Source organism: Panthera pardus, unplaced genomic scaffold (assembly GCF_024362965.1).
Source record: "Panthera pardus isolate Hobbes unplaced genomic scaffold, ASM2436296v1 HiC_scaffold_13, whole genome shotgun sequence".
NCBI lineage: Eukaryota > Metazoa > Chordata > Mammalia > Carnivora > Felidae > Panthera > Panthera pardus.
In genome coordinates, this window is record NW_026526688.1 from 28656855 (window position 1) to 28674129 (window position 17275).

Consider the following 17275-nt stretch of genomic DNA (forward strand, 5'->3'; position numbering starts at 1 on the left):
TCTCTCTCTGTCTCAAAAATAAATAAACATTAAAAAAAATTTAAAAAAAAATGATGTGGATGTTTTAGTATAGTGAGTGGTACCTCTACCATGTCTAACAGCCTTAAAATCTCTTGTCACCAGTGTAGAGGGCACTGAAGGCCCCAAATATTTCTCCCTTAAATTGGGGAGTAAGGTCAGAAAATATCACCCTCCAAAAAATAAACCTAATGAATAAGAATTGACCTAAAAATATATGAGGTTAGCCATCTATAGAAGTAACTCATCCTAAAAATTGATTTATAAACATGCTGCCATGGGACTATGGTGGCCCAAGTATCACTAAGAATCTACAGATTGAAATATAATCCAAGCTGTGCAGAAATCTTAGAAACTGCAAAGTGAAACCACAAAGGCAAACGAAGGGTGGTGGGAAATATGCTGTCAAGAAAAAGCACAGCTGGAAGGTGCACCATTTATCAATGCCACCAGCAGTCCCGAGTTGAAGAAGTACGACACCTAAGCACTAAAGCAGAAAAAGCCTCAGACTAACAAAGGACCATATAGATTTGCTAAAGGCAAACACACCCTTGCCCAGTGTTCTTAGGCAAAGTAATCAGACTTCGTTCACAGAAGCAACTGTCTGAACCATAATTTGGTCTGTTGAGCAGATCTAGTCACCAAGGACGAGGTTGCTGTGAACAAATGAACGACAACTTTCCAGCCAGACGGTATTCTGATTTTAATGAATTAACTAGCATATTGTTGTGTACATCAATCTCTTGTGTTTTTGGTTTCTGGAACTAACTGGAGGGCCAGACCTACTCAAGGTACAGCCATGCTGTGACACCTGGTCCACCAATCATAGCATGCACTGCCCGCTCTGTAGAAAAAAGACTGGCCAGGGGTGCCTGGGTGGCTCAGTCGGTTAAGTGTCCGACTCTTGATTTCAGTTCAGGTCACGATTTCACAGTTTTGTGGGTTCAAGCCCCGCGTTGATTGACATGTTGACTACACGGAGCCTGCCTAGGATTCTCTGTCTCTTTCTCTGCCCCTTCCCCACTTGCACTCAGTCTCTCTCAAAATAAATAAATTTAAAAAAAAAGAAAAAAGAAAAAAGACTGGCTTACTGAGACATACACTTCTGTTCTGGCAGGTCAACCTAAAATCATTAATTGCAAAAGAAAGAAAAGAAACGAGATATGTGCGAAGGTTGTGTTTTTGTCTGGTCAGATTAGTAGCATACTCCAACAAAGAATAGCTCCTTCTTCAGAGTTCCCAGCACACTCACCTTGGTTAGGTTATTTTGATAGATGGTATTCAGGCGGCTCACATAGGCATCACGCTTTTCCTTTATAACACTGTAATGAAACTTAAGTCAGTACTGAGAAACAAAATTCTCTTCTTTCAGTTAGCGAGTAGGGCACCTGTCCCTGAACGCCCCTATCAGCAGAGAATGACACACACACAGAAGAGTCAATAAGAACCCCATGAATGAGTATCTCTGAAGGCAGTCACCCCTTTCCCTGCCAAATGCAGAGAACCCTCATTCTACTCCAAGGAAAATGTTCGGTAGACACCCACAATATGTAAATGTTTTTCTGCAAAGAAGATAAGGACAGCTGCTTTGGCACAGTGCGTAAGTACTTGGTGGCCACTCAATAAATATTTGTTGAATAAATGAATGATTTTGCTAAAATTCTGAAAATTTGATGGCTTCTACATGTTTATGGCAGTTCCTTAAAAAGTTAAACACAGAATTGCCATTTGACCCAGCAATTTCATTTCTAGGACAGACCTAGAAGAAATGAAACCAGGGATTTGTAGGTCAAGCATTATTCACAGTAGATAAAAGGTGAAAACAACCTAGAAGTCCCCTGAAGGATGAATGAATAGACAAAATGTGGTATGCACACAAGGGACTAGTATGCAGCCTTAAAAAGGAATGAAACTCTGAAACATGTCACAACATGCATGAATTCTGAAAACATTATGCTAAGTGAGATAAGCAGGGGGTAAAAGAACAAATATCATACAAAGTACCTAAAACAGGCAAATTCATAGAGACAGAAAGTAAACGAGTGATACCAGGGGCTGGGGGGAGGAGCTGAGGAGGTATTGTTCAATGAACACATTGTTTCTGTTCTGGATGGTGGAAAAGTTCTCAAAATGGATGGTGGTGATAGCTGTACAGCACTATGAATATAACTTAATGGCCCTGTACTGACAACTTAAAAATAGCTAAAATGGACTTTGTGTATTTGAAAACCATTTTATTGAGGTACAACTGACATACAAAAAACAGTACATATTTCCTGTATATAACTTGGTGAGTTTAGAGATAAGTATATATCTCTAAAACCATCATCACAATTAAGGCCACAAATATAGCCATCACCTCCAAAAGCTTATGTTATATATACTTTACCACAGGAACATCCTCCCAAAAAAGTTTATGGCTCATTAAATTATGAAAGAAAAATATTAATATTGGTAAACAGAACCTCTAAGCATTAACACTTACCGCCAATTGAATTTACTCTCACAACTTTGAAAGCCATAATCAACGTGATCGTGCATGAATTCAGAATGGACAGCCGTGTTCCACATTACCTGTAAAAAAAAAAAAAAAATCCCGCAACAACAGTAGTGCATGAGTCCTGAGGAAAAAAAGAAATCAAGCACAAAAGGTAACCACATAAAAGCAGATAAAAATACTGAATTTTAAAATAAAAACAAAAGTAAACATTTTTTTTATGTCTATTAAAATTTAATAGTGAAATTATCTTCCAAGGTGTTTATAAAAATTAACGTCCCTACCAAGTCTGTGTAAGAGGATTCTTTTTCCACATTTTCACAAACACATAATACTGTTCTTTTTTTTTTTTTGGATTGTTAAATAGTGTCCTACTTTTATTTTTTTTTTATCCAATATATGAAATTTATTAAAAGTAAACATTTTAAAAGAGAAAGTTCAGAAATATGACCAGACAGGTTTTATAGGGAGGCTACTGAAATGTTGGGGGATATTACTTCTATTAACTCCCTATTTTATAAACTCTATAAAAGCAGGATGTTATAAGACTCATAGTCCTTCCAGTAAAATTTATTACTGCTTACACCCTCTTTTAACTTTCAGACTTCCTGAAGCCCTGTCTTTTGTGATTGGTGCTGGGAAACTGAATTGCATCTGTAGCTTTAAAGTAATTTAGAAGATGCTCTGAGATAAAGATGAGGACTGAAAACCTTAAGAGAATAAATTCCTATCACATACTCAGTACCTATGAACATGTCCTTGTAACGATGTATGTAATTAGACATCTGGAACTCAAAGATTTGTTGCACATTTCTGTGGAATGCAGCCTGAAATCTGTAAAGGCCTTTTATGCCAACTCATCATCAAGGTAACAGAATACAAGATAGCATCCAGAACTCTATATGACAAACTATCAGTTTTCTTTGTCAGACAATCCTGAGACTCCATTTTTGACAAGTCTTTGATTCCTTCTTTGTACCGTTCTCTCTTTATGCCTAAAAATGAAGAACTGATGGCCCTGCTGGATTCTGTTGTTGTTTTTTAATTTTTTTTTTTTTTAACATTTATTTACTTTTGAGACAGAGAGAGACAGAGCATGGACGGGGGAGGGTCAGAGAGAGAGGGAGGCACAGAATCCGAAACAGGCTCCAGGCTCTGAGCTGTCAGCACAGAGCCCGACGCGGGGCTCGAACCCACGGACGGCAAGATCATGACCTGAGCCAAAGTCAGACGCTTGACCGACTGAGCCACCCAGGTGCCCCTGTTTTTTTTTTTTTTTAAGTTTATTTTTATTTATCCTGAGAGAGAGATAAAGAGCAAATGGGGGAGTGGCAGAGAGAGATGGAGACAGAATCCCAAGCAGGCTCCGGCTGTCAGCCCAGAGCCCAATGCAGAGCTCAAACTCACGAACTGTGAGATCATGAACTGAGCCGAAGAAAGAATTAGATGCTTAACCCACCAAACCACCCAGGCGCCCTGTTTATTTTTTAATTGAGGTGAAACTCATTTAATATAGCATTAACCATTTTATCTGCTAGATGGTCTATCTTAATGCACATGAAAGGTTTCTTAGTACTACAAAATAAAATAGGTTATTTTAAGAAACATTACTATAGGGGCGCCTGGGTGGCTCAGTCAGTTGGGCGTACAACTTCAGCTCATGTCATGATCTCACAGTTCATGAGTTCAAGCTCTGCATCAGGCTCTCTGCTGTAAGCTCGGAGCCTGCTTTGGATCCTTTGTCTCCTTCATTCTCTGCCCCTTCCCTGCTTTCGCTCTCTCTCTCAAAATAAATAAATAAAAAAACAAACAAACAAACATTAAACAAAAAATTTTTAAAAGAAAAGAAACATCACTATACCTCATCTCCTCATGAGGGGCAATATTTATTTACTTCCAACTTGTATTATGTATGATGCTATAGCCTCAAACACTCTCTGGAGAAGGTGCTGTATATGAACCACATTGGGCTTCTAGGCTCATCCTAATGAGGGTAGTAGCAGGCCTACCCATCTGATTCCTTCTGTGCTGCTACCCCACTCTACCCTCCTGGAGGGAAGTTACTCTAGGCTTCAACCTGTTCTAGAAAACAAGAGGCAATTACCAACTGATCTTTAAGAATGCAAAAGCACTTTGAAGTCAGTAGAGCCCTATGAAAATATAAGGTAAATGTCCTGCACATGTGATCATAATAGAAGGAATAAATGAAACATAATATATGGCAACAGGGGCGCCTGGGTGACTCCGTCAGTTATGTGTCCAACTTCAGCTCATGTCATAACCTCATGGTTTGTGAGTTCAAGCCCTGCATCGGGCTCTGTGCTGACAGCTTGGAGCCTGGAGCCTGCTTCGGATTCTGTGTCTCCCTCTCTGCTTCTCCCCTGTCTCTCTCTCTCTTTCTCTCAAAAATAAATACTTAAATAAATGTTTTTAATATATCGGAACAAAATATTACAAATTCAGGCCACTATGCCCAGGTAATATTTTTAAATAATGAGGTAGTGCCTATTAATGGATTAACTACCATAACTGGTTTAAACTACATAAAACCACCTTATAACTGATATACATAATTCATATATCATAACTGCATGACTTCAATTAGAACAGATTCCAAAATCTAAGACTAAGAAAAAAAAATAACTGAGGAACTGTCCCACAGCAAAAGGGAAACTTTCCTATGATTAAAAAACACCTACCCACACTAGGGAACAGATTACAAAAAACCCTCCTGGAATTACTCTCTGTTATGTGTCACTGATGAGATTAGGAATATTTGCTTACCTGTTACCAAAAAAACACCAATTTAGAATGTAATCTCAGTAACAAAAGGTTGTCATCTGGGATTATAACATGTTTTGAAAGTACATTCAAATATGGAGTAAAATTATTTGCAAGTATAAGCAAGATGCAGCTTTGGAAATAAGAACTGCCGTTTCTTCCTCTTCGTCACAGGTAAAGGACAAGTTCATTCAATGTAATCTGTACCACAGATACTAGGAGCAAATATCACCACAGGTAAGCGAATCCATGAGGCTACAGAATTGAATAAGAATACTTTAGAAGATTCCATTCAGTAATTTAGATTGAGAAAAAACAATTCTGTGCAGATGACCAGTCCTAACTACTAGACCTAGATATAATCTCATTCACTCACTCAAAAGAAATAAATCAATGCATTGCTTTATCAAATATGTGAAAGGACTGTGGAAGAAGAAATAAAAATTCTACCTTTTTGGGTACACATCCAACATTCACCTAAAAAAAAAAAAAAAGGACAAATTTTAAGAATATTAAACCATCAAACAAACCTGAAAGAAATGAACCCCAAGCATCAACCCAGGAGGCTTCCTTAAGTTCTAAGTCAAATTTACAGTACTTCCTTTTTTCTACTATGGAGTTAGAAAAGATATGAATATTCTTTTTCATATCTTGATGAGGCAGAGAATTTTAGTCATTAACATTTTTTCAAGAAAAGCAGTCACTGAGAAAGAGGGGGAAATAATTCCATGTCCAGGGGCTATGCAGTGCAGGGACCGTATCAGTAGGGAGGCGGCCAAAGCCTAAGCTTGCACAGAACCCAGAAGGAGAAAGCAGAAGAGAAATAGCAGAGGAGGTAAGAAAACCCACCAGCTGAATAAGGGCAACTGAAACATCTGAGCAGCTATTCTAGGGGATTTCTGGGAGACTTATCATGGCATATGCTGGGTAAAACATTCAGAATGCCCCTCTGAAAAAAATCTCTAGCTGAAATCTACATAACTTTTCAGGACCAAAGGATAATGAAGAATCAAACAATAAGGTTCATCCATGCTATTGTATGTATATGTGTGTGTATGTGTCCATGTATATATGCTTGCAGAGACAGACCACAAATTTGATTCTTTTTTTTTTAAAGAAATTATTTTTTTAACATTTATTTATTTTTGAGAGAGCGAACAGGGAAGGGGCAAAAAGAAAGGGAGAGAGAGAGTCCTAAGCAGGCTCTGCGATCATAGCGTGGAGCCAGACACAGGGCTCCAATCTCATGAACTGAGAGATTATGACCTGCGCCGAAATCAAGAGTAGGATGCTTAACCAACTGAGCCATCCAGGCACCCCCACACATTTGATTCTTAGTCTTCTAACAGCCAAAACACAAAGGAAAACACAGATAGTTCTAAGATTTCACATAAAAACTAAGCAGCTGTTTTCAGAAAACAACTATTCGTACCCTTTATAGAGAAATTCTTCCCAGCAGTCCATTTAAACAAGCTGTGATATATGTTTACATATAAATTTTTGTTTAGATCTGTTTATTTCCTTTGATCACATGCTAAAATTTATAATATGAGGGGAAAAGCTAGGTTAAGAGTAAGACTAATTAGAATATAGACCGTAATTAGAGACCCCTCAGCTCTGGAAATCTGCCATGTAATGTATATTCTAGATACCCTTTAACCTTATAAATACTGACTGGGAAGTGTTGGTGACATGTTGGCCACTACAACAAAGTTAGGAGATTTAAGTGAGGTCTCAACTGCAGATCCTTTAAAAAAAAATCAGCATGCTCACTCCTGCCTATTGAGTAAAGACTGAATATTTAAATACTGGTGCCTTCCAGACATAATTTACATCAGGTGCTTACAGCTCTGATGATCATGACCATAAGGAACTAGACTCGTTCCCTGTAAGCCCAAAGAATATAAGCCTACATCTTACAGAATATTTTCCGGGCACCCTGGGGTGAAATCTGAACTACATATGCACTTGCCAAGGGACTTTATTTGAAATGCTAGAGTAAAAGAAGCCCGTCCAAATCTCACTGAGACGTGGAATACTTGAAAAAGAAGGTCTTAAGAACAGTCACCTTCTATTCCTCTAGCTGTGCTACTTGCTAGCAGCATACCTCCTGCATTTTCATTTTAACACTCTTATTTCCTATTATTTTGCACTCAGGAATTATAAAAGAGTGAGTTATGTTTTGTTTCTATGCAGTTTCAAGTTATCAGTCATCTGGAGGGTTTTTTCCTAGAAAGAGACAAGTCATATACTATCTAGTGGTGGACTTGGATTTTTTTATGAGATTATGCTACAATAAGGAGTCAGAAGGCAACAGAAGTAGGAACTCACAGGATTGAGAGAAGGGTGCAGAATTCAAGCCCAGCAAAATGAAGGACTCACACCTACAGCAGCGTTACAAGCAGGCTATTCAGGAAGCACTTTCTACTAGCAATCAGAATAATGTATGACTTTCTCTCTCACTGTTTCCTATGTGGTAGAGGAAAGGAAGATAGCTGAATCCCAGCTCCATGGTGGCAATGATTTTAGCATCAGACCTGCCTTTTCCAGCTCATTTGGCAGGCGAGGTGCTTCCCAGTCTTTTTTTTTTTTTTTTTAAAGGCCTGTCTGTCTACGTATTTTTTTTATTTTTAATTGAAGTGTATTTATTTTTGAGACAGAGAGAGAGAGAGAGTAGGGGAGGGGCAGAGAGAAAGGGAGAGTAAAGCCTGACTGGAGGCTCAAATTCACTAACTGTGAGATCATGCCCTGAGCTGAAATCAAGAGTTGAGTGCTTAACCTATTTATTTTTTTAATGTTTATTTATTTATGGGAGAGACAAAGCTCACGAGCAGGGGAGGGGCAGAGAGGGGGGGGAGAGAGAGAGAATCCCAAGCAGGCTCTGTGCTAAACAGATCCTGATGTAGGGACTTGATCCCACGAACTGTAAGATCATGACCTGAGCCGAAATCAAGAGTCAGTTAACCAACTGAGCCACCCAGGCACTCCCTCCCAGTCCCTCTATCCACAACTCTATACCCTGCAGTTCACTCACTAAGAGGCTTCAACAAGGACAGACTACAAAATCGATGTCTCTAAAAGGAGAGATGATCTCAATATACTAAATAAATACACTCCATTTGTCCTATAGTCAACTCTCTCCAACTTCCCAGGAAACTTTAAAAGCAATTTAAAATTTTTTTTTTTTCAACGTTTTTTATTTATTTTTTTGGGGGGGACAGAGAGAGACAGAGCATGAACGGGGGAGGGGCAGAGAGAGGGAGACACAGAATCGGAAACAGGCTCCAGGCTCTGAGCCATCAGCCCAGAGCCTGACGCGGGGCTCGAACTCACGGACCGCGAGATTGTGACCTGGCTGAAGTCGGACGCTTAACCGACTGCGCCACCCAGGCGCCCCTAAAAGCAATTTAAATCATCATAAAGCATTAAATGTTCTGAACCACTCTCACACATCATCAATTTACTCATGTACATTTGACACTATTTAAAAAGTTTGGAACATGTTTCTTCTAAGGCCCAAGATGGCCCGACTCACTGGTTTCAAGTGTTATGAATTTGATTTACTTTTTAGAAGTTTCTGCCTTTTTGACTTCTAAAATGTTTTAACTTGCAACTATTCATTCATTTGAAGTACTGATTAAGCATTCACTCGTGCCAGGCATTATGCAAAAAAGAAAGCGCTAAATGGATATAGTTAGTCCCTGCTCTCATGGAGCCTACTACGTCAACCACAGTCTCTCAGCCTATCAGAGCTGCTGGCTCAAGGGGCAGCAGCAGAATCACAACATTTCCTAAAAGCCTTGGGCTAGAAATCAGAGGAAGAAAAAGGTGGAAAATGGTGACCTTTTTGGGTCAAAGAGTTTATATTCTAGCACAGTACACTTTGGATCTGTGGTTGGGGCTATGATTTTTTTTTTTTTTTTTTTTTTTTAGAGACAGCCCTCACACATGCAACCAGGAGAGAAGTAGAGAAAGAAAGAGGGAGAGAGAGAAACCCAAGCAGGTTCCACACTGTCAGCCTGAGCCTGAGGTGGGGCTGGATCTCATGAACCTAACTGTGAGATCATGACCTGAGCTGAAATCAAGGGTCGATGCTTAACCTACTGAACCACCCAGGCAGCCCAGGGCTATGATTGAAGAGCCCGTGACCTTGAAATACCACTCGCCCTATTTTGGCAGCTCCTAGTAATATGCCTCCAGGACTTTCCAATGGTTTTGGAAACCTAGTTACACTTCAGCACAACACCACAACAACTAGATGCCTCTTTGACTTAGAAGAAAACAGCAATTAGTTACCAACAGAGCTGTGGAAGCCAGGGGTGGAGAGCTATATATAGTCATGCTTCTTATTCTCTAGCTGATGAGTACATGAGTACATTCGGTTGGCAGAAAGAACACAAGTCTAGAGGCAGACAGACATGAGTTTGAATCCCAACCTTCCCTCCCACTTACTGCTGTTGGTGGGTAGGTTTCTAAATCTCTTAAGCTCAGTTTCTTATTCAATAAAATGGGAATGGTAATACATGATAGAGGTTTTGAGAAGATTCGAGAGGTAATGCATTAAAAAAAGCACCTCTTTTCTAATTTATGATAGATCTGATGATGACACTGATGCTTCTGAATTATTTCTGCAGACTGCTGGATCCCCAACTTCACAAAAGGCTTACTGGAAAGAGAGGAGATAAATTCCCCGGGTGGCTTGCTCCCTTTCAGGAACAAATAAACTGGTGGCAGAAAGCTTGCCTCCCAGACTGAGACACCAGGGTGATGGGTTCTCAGGGTTTTGACTGCCCAGGGGTACCCACAGCTGGTAAGACCTGAAACATACAATACTTTTCACCTGGCAAATTCCCCTGCAGAGCCCTCATTCCCCAGGGGGGCATTAACCAATGATAAGCCTCAGAGCACTCCTGACTACACTCAACACCAGAGACACTCCAGTAGCCTTGCCTCCTTCGCAGTCTTACAAGAACTCCCTATCCCCACCTCGTGTTCAGAAGCCCATTCAGTTGGTCGGCCAGCACTGGCTCACAGTGAAGACAGGGGCCTCTCCTGACAGGGACAGAACATGTGAAGAATCTGATGATACATGTGGAAAAACTCAGGAGCTTCACCATTTTTCTAGGCCAGCCCCTCTCACCTTCAATTCTGCTTAGATAGGTAAAAAAAAACTTCACATTGCCCATGTCGATGGATTCAATCCATTAACAGTTGCACCTGTCAAAAAATGTCACCTGCACTCGATAGTAAATTTCCTTCTTCTGGTTCCCCGCTTCTGTCTTTTACCCCAGAGTTGCCTAAAGTTTCCTGTTTTCGTCTTTTGCATCCCACAATCTAGTTCAAGACTGGTCTGAGGAAGGAGCATGTAGAATATGACGGACAAATCATCATCCACTAAGCAAAACCCTATCACTTCATCAACTCATTCTTTCAGCAACTCCATACTGAATACCTACTTAGTGCATGACTGACTGTTCTAGGGGTTGGAATATGTAGGCGACCAGAACAAAGATCTCTGTTGAGTTTCATCAGCTTTACACCTGCAGTGACTAAATAAGACCACTTGGCCCTGTGCCTATACAACTCTGACACCAATTCTGAAGTGTGTGCTTTTTCCACACCATCAGGCAATTAACTCAATTCTGACACTATCTACCTGGAGACAGCATCAGCTCCCACAGGTTGAGGGCTCAGTCTTCCTGCCTCCTGCCCCTACTTCAGAGGCCAATCTCAAGTCCAGCAGTCACCTGTGCTTTCGACCAGCTCTTGGAGGTTCTGACAACCCTCTTCTTGGGCTGGATTAATTGCGAGAGTGCCTCATGGAAATCAGAGGAACATTTTATTTACTAGATTACCAGCTTATTATAAAAGGATATAACCTTGGAACAGGCAGGTGGAAGAGATGCATAGGGCAAGGTATGTGGGAAGGCGTGGAGCTCCCACGGATACACCACCTCCCCTAGTCTCCATGTGTTTGCCAACCCAGAAGCTTTCTGAACCCCATCCTTTCAGTTTTTACTGAAGCTCCTTTTTTTTTTTTTTTTTAAATGTTTAGAGAGAGAGAGAGCACACATGAGCAGAGGAGGGGCAGAGTGAGGGAGAGAGAGAATCCTAACCAGGCTCCCCACAGAGCCCGACGTGAGGCTCAAACTCATGAACTGGGAGATCATGGCCTGAGCCAAAACCAAGAGTCGGACGCTCAACCGAATGAGCCACCCCTGAGGAAGCTTCTCTTACACAGGAATGATTGATTAAGTCATTGACCACTAGTGATTGATTCAACCTCCAGGTCCTCTTCCTCCTCCCCTCCCAAGAGGCCAGGGGGATGGGCATGAAATCCTAAGCCTCAAATCATAAGGTTGGTTCTCCAGACAACCAGCCCTCATCCTTAGTTCTTTCCAAAAGTCACCTCATTAACACTATTATCTCCTGCCCCCTCACCAAAAGAAATTGATCTATGATCCTACAGCCTAATTTAATATCAAATGTTGCAACACCCAGTGAATAATAAATGGTTATCAATTATGACTGACTGGAATCCACTTACAAATGCCCAAGGTCTTTATATAAAATTCCTTTAATCCCACTCTACAAGAAACACTCTCTGTTATAACTTGTTCAAAGTACCTTTTATGAAGGGTAAAACCCTGTGAGGGATTCAGAGCCAGGCTTTCTTTTCTGGCCTGGCAGATTCAGGCAGATTTAGGCAGACAGCTCAATAGTATTATACTAAACCTGGTACAAAAAAATTAAACAATCGACAGGGTAAATCAAAAGACCAATTTCAACATTAGGATTTGCCTACTTCAACTAACCCCACCCTTTCCGATCATTCCTTTATTTAGCACTTGTGAACATAGGTGTGCCACACTTTATGAAACTCTAAACCCACAAAACAAACTAGGGTAATTTTCTGTTTTTGAGGACTGTCAGTACTGAAGGTATGATCTCCTTTTTGTAAATATCCATTTAAAAATGCATGCTCAGGGGCCCCTGAGTGGCTCAGTTAGTTAAGCATCCAACTCTTGATTTTGGCTCGTGGTTTATGAGAATGAACCCTGCATCGGGCTTTGTGCTAACAGCACACAGCTTGCTTGGTATTTTCTCTCTCTCTCTCTCTCTCTCTCTCTCTCTCTCTCTCTCTCTCTCTCTCTCTCTCTCCCCCTCCCCTGCTCATGCTTTTTCTCTCAAAATAAATAAACACTAAGAAAAATAAAAATGCATGCTCAACCTTGGGACATTATACTAAAATAAGGGAAATAAGCCAAATACTGCATGATTCCGCTTATATGATATCTATTTTAAGTAATGTCTACATCCAACATGAGGCTTAAACTTACAACCCCAAGATCAAGAGTCACATGCTCCACCAACTAAACTAGCCAGGTGCCCCTGAGATATCTAAAATAGTCACATTCATAGAACCAAAGAACGGAATGGTGGTTGCCAGGATCTAGGCAGGGGTGGGAGAGGAATGGGAAGTTACTAATCAACAGGCACAAATTTTCAGTCAAGCAGGATGAGTAAGTTCTAGAGATCCCGATGTACCACATTGTACCTATAGTCAATAATACCGTACTGTATGCTTAAAAATCTGTTAAGAGAGATTTCGTGTCAAGTGAAAGCTTTAAAAAAGCATGTTTTAGCCTTATGGAGATAGACATCATAATATCAAAGTGCACACTATCACCTTCAAGTTAGGTTGACTTACATGTTGCTAAGTAATGGTTTTCAGCCTAGATAAATACAGTCTTCTGAGCAGCCTGTTTCTCAGGCATCTTAAAACCTCCACTTCTGCTGGCATCTCCAATTGGCACCATACAGCACAGTTCACAGCGACATTAATAATCAAGAACTTTACTAGGTACAATCTTCCAGTTATAAAATAAGTAAGTCATGGAGATGTAATGTATAGCATGGTACCTATAGTTGATATTACTATATTGCATTTTTGGAAGTTGCTAAGAGAGTAGATCTTAAAAGTTCTTATCACTGGGGCACCTAGGTGGCTCTCAGTTGGTTAAGTGTCTGACTCTTGATTTCAGCTCAGGTCATGATCTCACAGTTCATGACTTAAAGCCCCACATCGGGCTCTTCACAGACAGCACAGAGCCTGCTTGGGATTCTCTCTCTCCCCCTCTCTCTGCCCCTCTACCGCTCATGTGCATGTGCTCTCTCTCTCTCTCTCAAAATAAATAAACATTTTTTAAAAAGTTCTTATCACAAGAAAAAAAGATTTGCTACTATGTATGGTGACAAGGTTAACTAGGCTTCTGGTGGTGATCATTTCAGTTACACAAATACGGAATCATTATGCTGTACACCTAAACTAATGCAATGTTCTATGTCAACTATACCTCAATTTAAATAAAAAAGAAAAGAAGGGGTTTGTCCTGGTAATCAACCCTTACTACCTACCCAACTCTGATTGGTGAGAACCACATGCCTATACCACAAGAACCCAGTTACTTTATCACAGAATCCATACACTCAGCAAGAACACTGGAACATGTGCTCCCACAGGCCCTGGGGCAAAGGGAATAGTAAGCTAGAAAGAATTTTTCCTCAAGTGAACTCTTCCCACGTCTGCGTAGGCAGAGAACTGAACCGCAGATACAAAGCTCCCAGAAGGTTCTCTTTCACCTTGGCTTTCATCAATCTTTGCATTTCTCCTCGGTCTACATTTGATCATGAGAGAAGTACTACATTTTAACTTTTCGGAGATGCCAAAAGCTGAATTCAAAGATCATCTACTTTTCTGCCCCGAGAAATGACTTAATTGCAGTAGGCAATAAGAGATTACTATCTTTAATTGAATTCTAGGAAAAAAATAGAGGATTTCTTTCAGCTTCCCACTTTTAGCATCTAATCTAATACCTTAGTACTACAGTTTTGTTTTTTGTTTTTTTTTGTCTGATGGAGAAAAATAAAGATGAATTTAAAGATGGAATCATATTATTAGAGCTACACATGCCTCTTGACCTGGTTTAGCCATTAGAAGTTTAGTAGCAACCCTGGTCCCTCTTGCTTCTTTCACTATGAACTAAAGGAGATCAGAACATGCCACCCCAAAATATGCTATTTTGGCATACAGATTTTGAGCTGAAGATAATTAAGAAAGAGCAAAGGAGGACCTCTCTGCCACCTCCCTTTCCGCTTAAAAGCAAGGCAGAAATCTCCCTTTGTGAAGGTGTCCCCGACCCCTCTCCTGTACCAGGAGGAGAACCCTTATCACTAAAAATGGAAAGACAGCAAAGCAGAATCTGCACCAAAAAAACCTTATTAAAGTAACCTTTATCTTCTATTAGTTTCCCTCACATATTTACCTTCCCACAATTTACTGTTCCTAGAAGCCCAAACCCCCTTTCCTTTGTCTAGTCACTTCTCCACAATTTATCACGCTTTCTTATATTGATATCAAGCTCCCAGGCCTAAGTGCTCCTTTTCCCCCACTACTTCTCTGTGACAGTCCCACGTGCATGAGAAATAAACCCCTATTAATCTGCTTCTTGTTGGTCTGATTTGCAGATTCCAGCTATTGAACCTCAGAGGATAGAAGAAAAGTTTTTCCTCCCCTAGACAACACAATATGGGGCAAAGTCATCTCATACCTGAACTTAACAGCTTAAAAAATTCTGTCAAAGAAAAGATGAATTCTTAAGTACATGAACACACATCACTCATCTTGAAAATAGAAGTCTCCTTGGAAGGGGCCTACTCTATCAGATCACAGAATTAAAAAGGGGGAAAAAAAAGCCTCCTAGAAAAGAAAGAAAGACTGGGCACCTGGGTGGCTCAGTCGGTTGGCTGTCTGACTTCAGCTCAGGTCATGATCTCACGGTTCGTGGGATCGAGCCCCATGTCGGAATCTGCTCTGACAGCAGGGAGCCTGCTTGAGATTCTCTCTCTCTCCCTCTCTCTGCCCTCCCATGCTCTCTCTCTCTCAAAAATAAACATAAAAAAGATTTATAATAGAAAAGGAAGACTGAAGAAGAGTCAGAAAATCAAGATAAATAGTCATACTGTATAGACAACCTTGGAGGCATAAAATTATGAAACCAGGAAATGACTCCAGGACCAAATTAATTGTCATCTAACCCACACAATTATCAGGATTCACCAGATTCATCCTAATGCTTCATACAGTCCCTTCTTTGTATGAAGGCCTTACCATTGTGTCTGGCTCATGTTACGCCAAAATCACAAAATCAGAATGTAGCTCTTTAGGGGCGCCTGGGTGGCTCAGTTGGTTAGCGTCTCACTCTTGATTTTAGCTCAGGTCATGATCCCAGGGTCATGGGATCTAGCCTGCATTGGGCTCCACTCTGAGCATGGAGCCTGCTTGAGAGTCTCTCTCTCCCTCTGCCCCTCTCCCTGCTTGTGTTTTCTCTCTCTCTCAAACAAACAAACAAACAAACAAAAAATAGAGTACTTTAAAAATACATCTTTGAGGCTTCACCCTACATCTACTAAATCAGGAGCTATGAAGTGAAGACCTATGTGGTAGACTATTTAACTAAGTGTTTTTGGAGTAAATGATGTTTGGTTCCTAAGCAGGAAGGGTCATAAGTTTCCTCCCCTGTAGTAAAGAACAATGCCTAAACAGGTTCAACAAGTCACAGTTTACTCCACATAAATACACCAAAGCTATAGTTTCTGATGGCTAGGCCACCAATTCCAGAGGTTATACTATGCTTGGTTTGTTTTCAACCACATTTTAGCTGGCACTCAGCTTCTCAGTAAAGTGAGGTTGCTGAACCAGAACAATGCTTCCCAAATTCCTACAAGGATCTGTGTAAGTCTAATCCTTTTTTTTTTCTTTTTAGTTTATTTTTTATTTTGAGAGAGAGAGAGTGTGTGCAAGTTGGGAAGGGGCAGAGAGGGAGAGAGAGAGAATCCCAAGCAGGCGCCACACTCAGTGTGGAGCCCGACGTGGGGCTTGAACTCACAAACCATGATATCATGACCTGAGTCGAAGTTGGACACTTACCCAGCTCAGCCACCAGGTACCCGTGTGAGTCTAATCCTTAAAAAAATGAAAATAATAGGGTCCATGTAGGGTTTCATAAAGCTAAAAGTATTCAATTTAAAGCACTGTCCTTTACTTGAAATTATAAGCTTCCTACTTGTTATGAAAACGTCATTCTTGATTAAAAAAAAAAAAAAGATAGTGATAGAATTTTTTTAAAGGCCATTACCCTAAAAAAATTAAGTCAGCAAGCTTATGTTTGTGCTATTTTTTTTAAAACAACGATAGTCTGGGGAGCCTGGGTGGTTCAGTCGGTTAAGTGTCCTGACTTCAGGTCAGGTCACGACCTCACAGTTTGTGAGTTTGAGCCTCAACATCGACATCAGGCTCTCCACTGACAGTGCAGAGCCTGCTTTGGATCCTCCCTCTCATCCTCTCTCTGCCCCTCCCCCCTGGCTCGTGCTCTTTCTCAAAAACAAACATACATTTAAAAAAATAAACTAAACTACAGTCTGACTGGATTAGTGGATCTCCAAAATCACTTCTAGCTTTATCACACCAAGTCTAAACTTCAGTGCAGGAAGGTTTCAAACAGACCAAAACAAAACAAAACAACAAAAAAGCCCTAAAAACAAAAACTTGTTTTTTTAAAAAATTATTACAAAAATATTGCATGGAACTACAATGTAAGCTCCATGAGGACAGGGATTTTTAACTGCTTTGTTTGCTGCTGTGACCCCAGCGTTTAAAAAGGTACCTGTATACCTGGAATATGAATTAATAAATGAACAAACAAAAATAAAACAATTAAAAACAAAACACAATCCCACTATCTACAGGAAGACTAATTTGAAACTTCAGTGTGAATTCATCTACCGCAACTTAAAAAATTCACCAAGCTCCAGAATCAAAATATTTTATTTAGGAAAAAAATGGTTAAGGACACTTCTACTTGACTTCTCCAAGGGACATCTCTCAACAGTACCACTACCATAAACGCACTTTTATTA

General features: G+C 40.3%; 1 protein-coding gene across 1 annotated transcript in view; it reads right to left on the minus strand.

Moving 5' to 3' along the window:
• GSR (glutathione-disulfide reductase) overlaps positions 1-17275 on the minus strand; it is a 45067-nt gene that overhangs the window by 24197 nt on the left and 3595 nt on the right. Inside the window, exons 2-4 of the mRNA XM_019466835.2 lie at positions 5747-5773; positions 2504-2592; positions 1271-1340 (exon numbers count right to left, since the gene is read on the minus strand). Of these exons, the coding sequence (XP_019322380.1) occupies positions 1271-1340; positions 2504-2592; positions 5747-5773 (186 nt within the window). The remainder of the gene's footprint in view (positions 1-1270; positions 1341-2503; positions 2593-5746; positions 5774-17275) is intronic.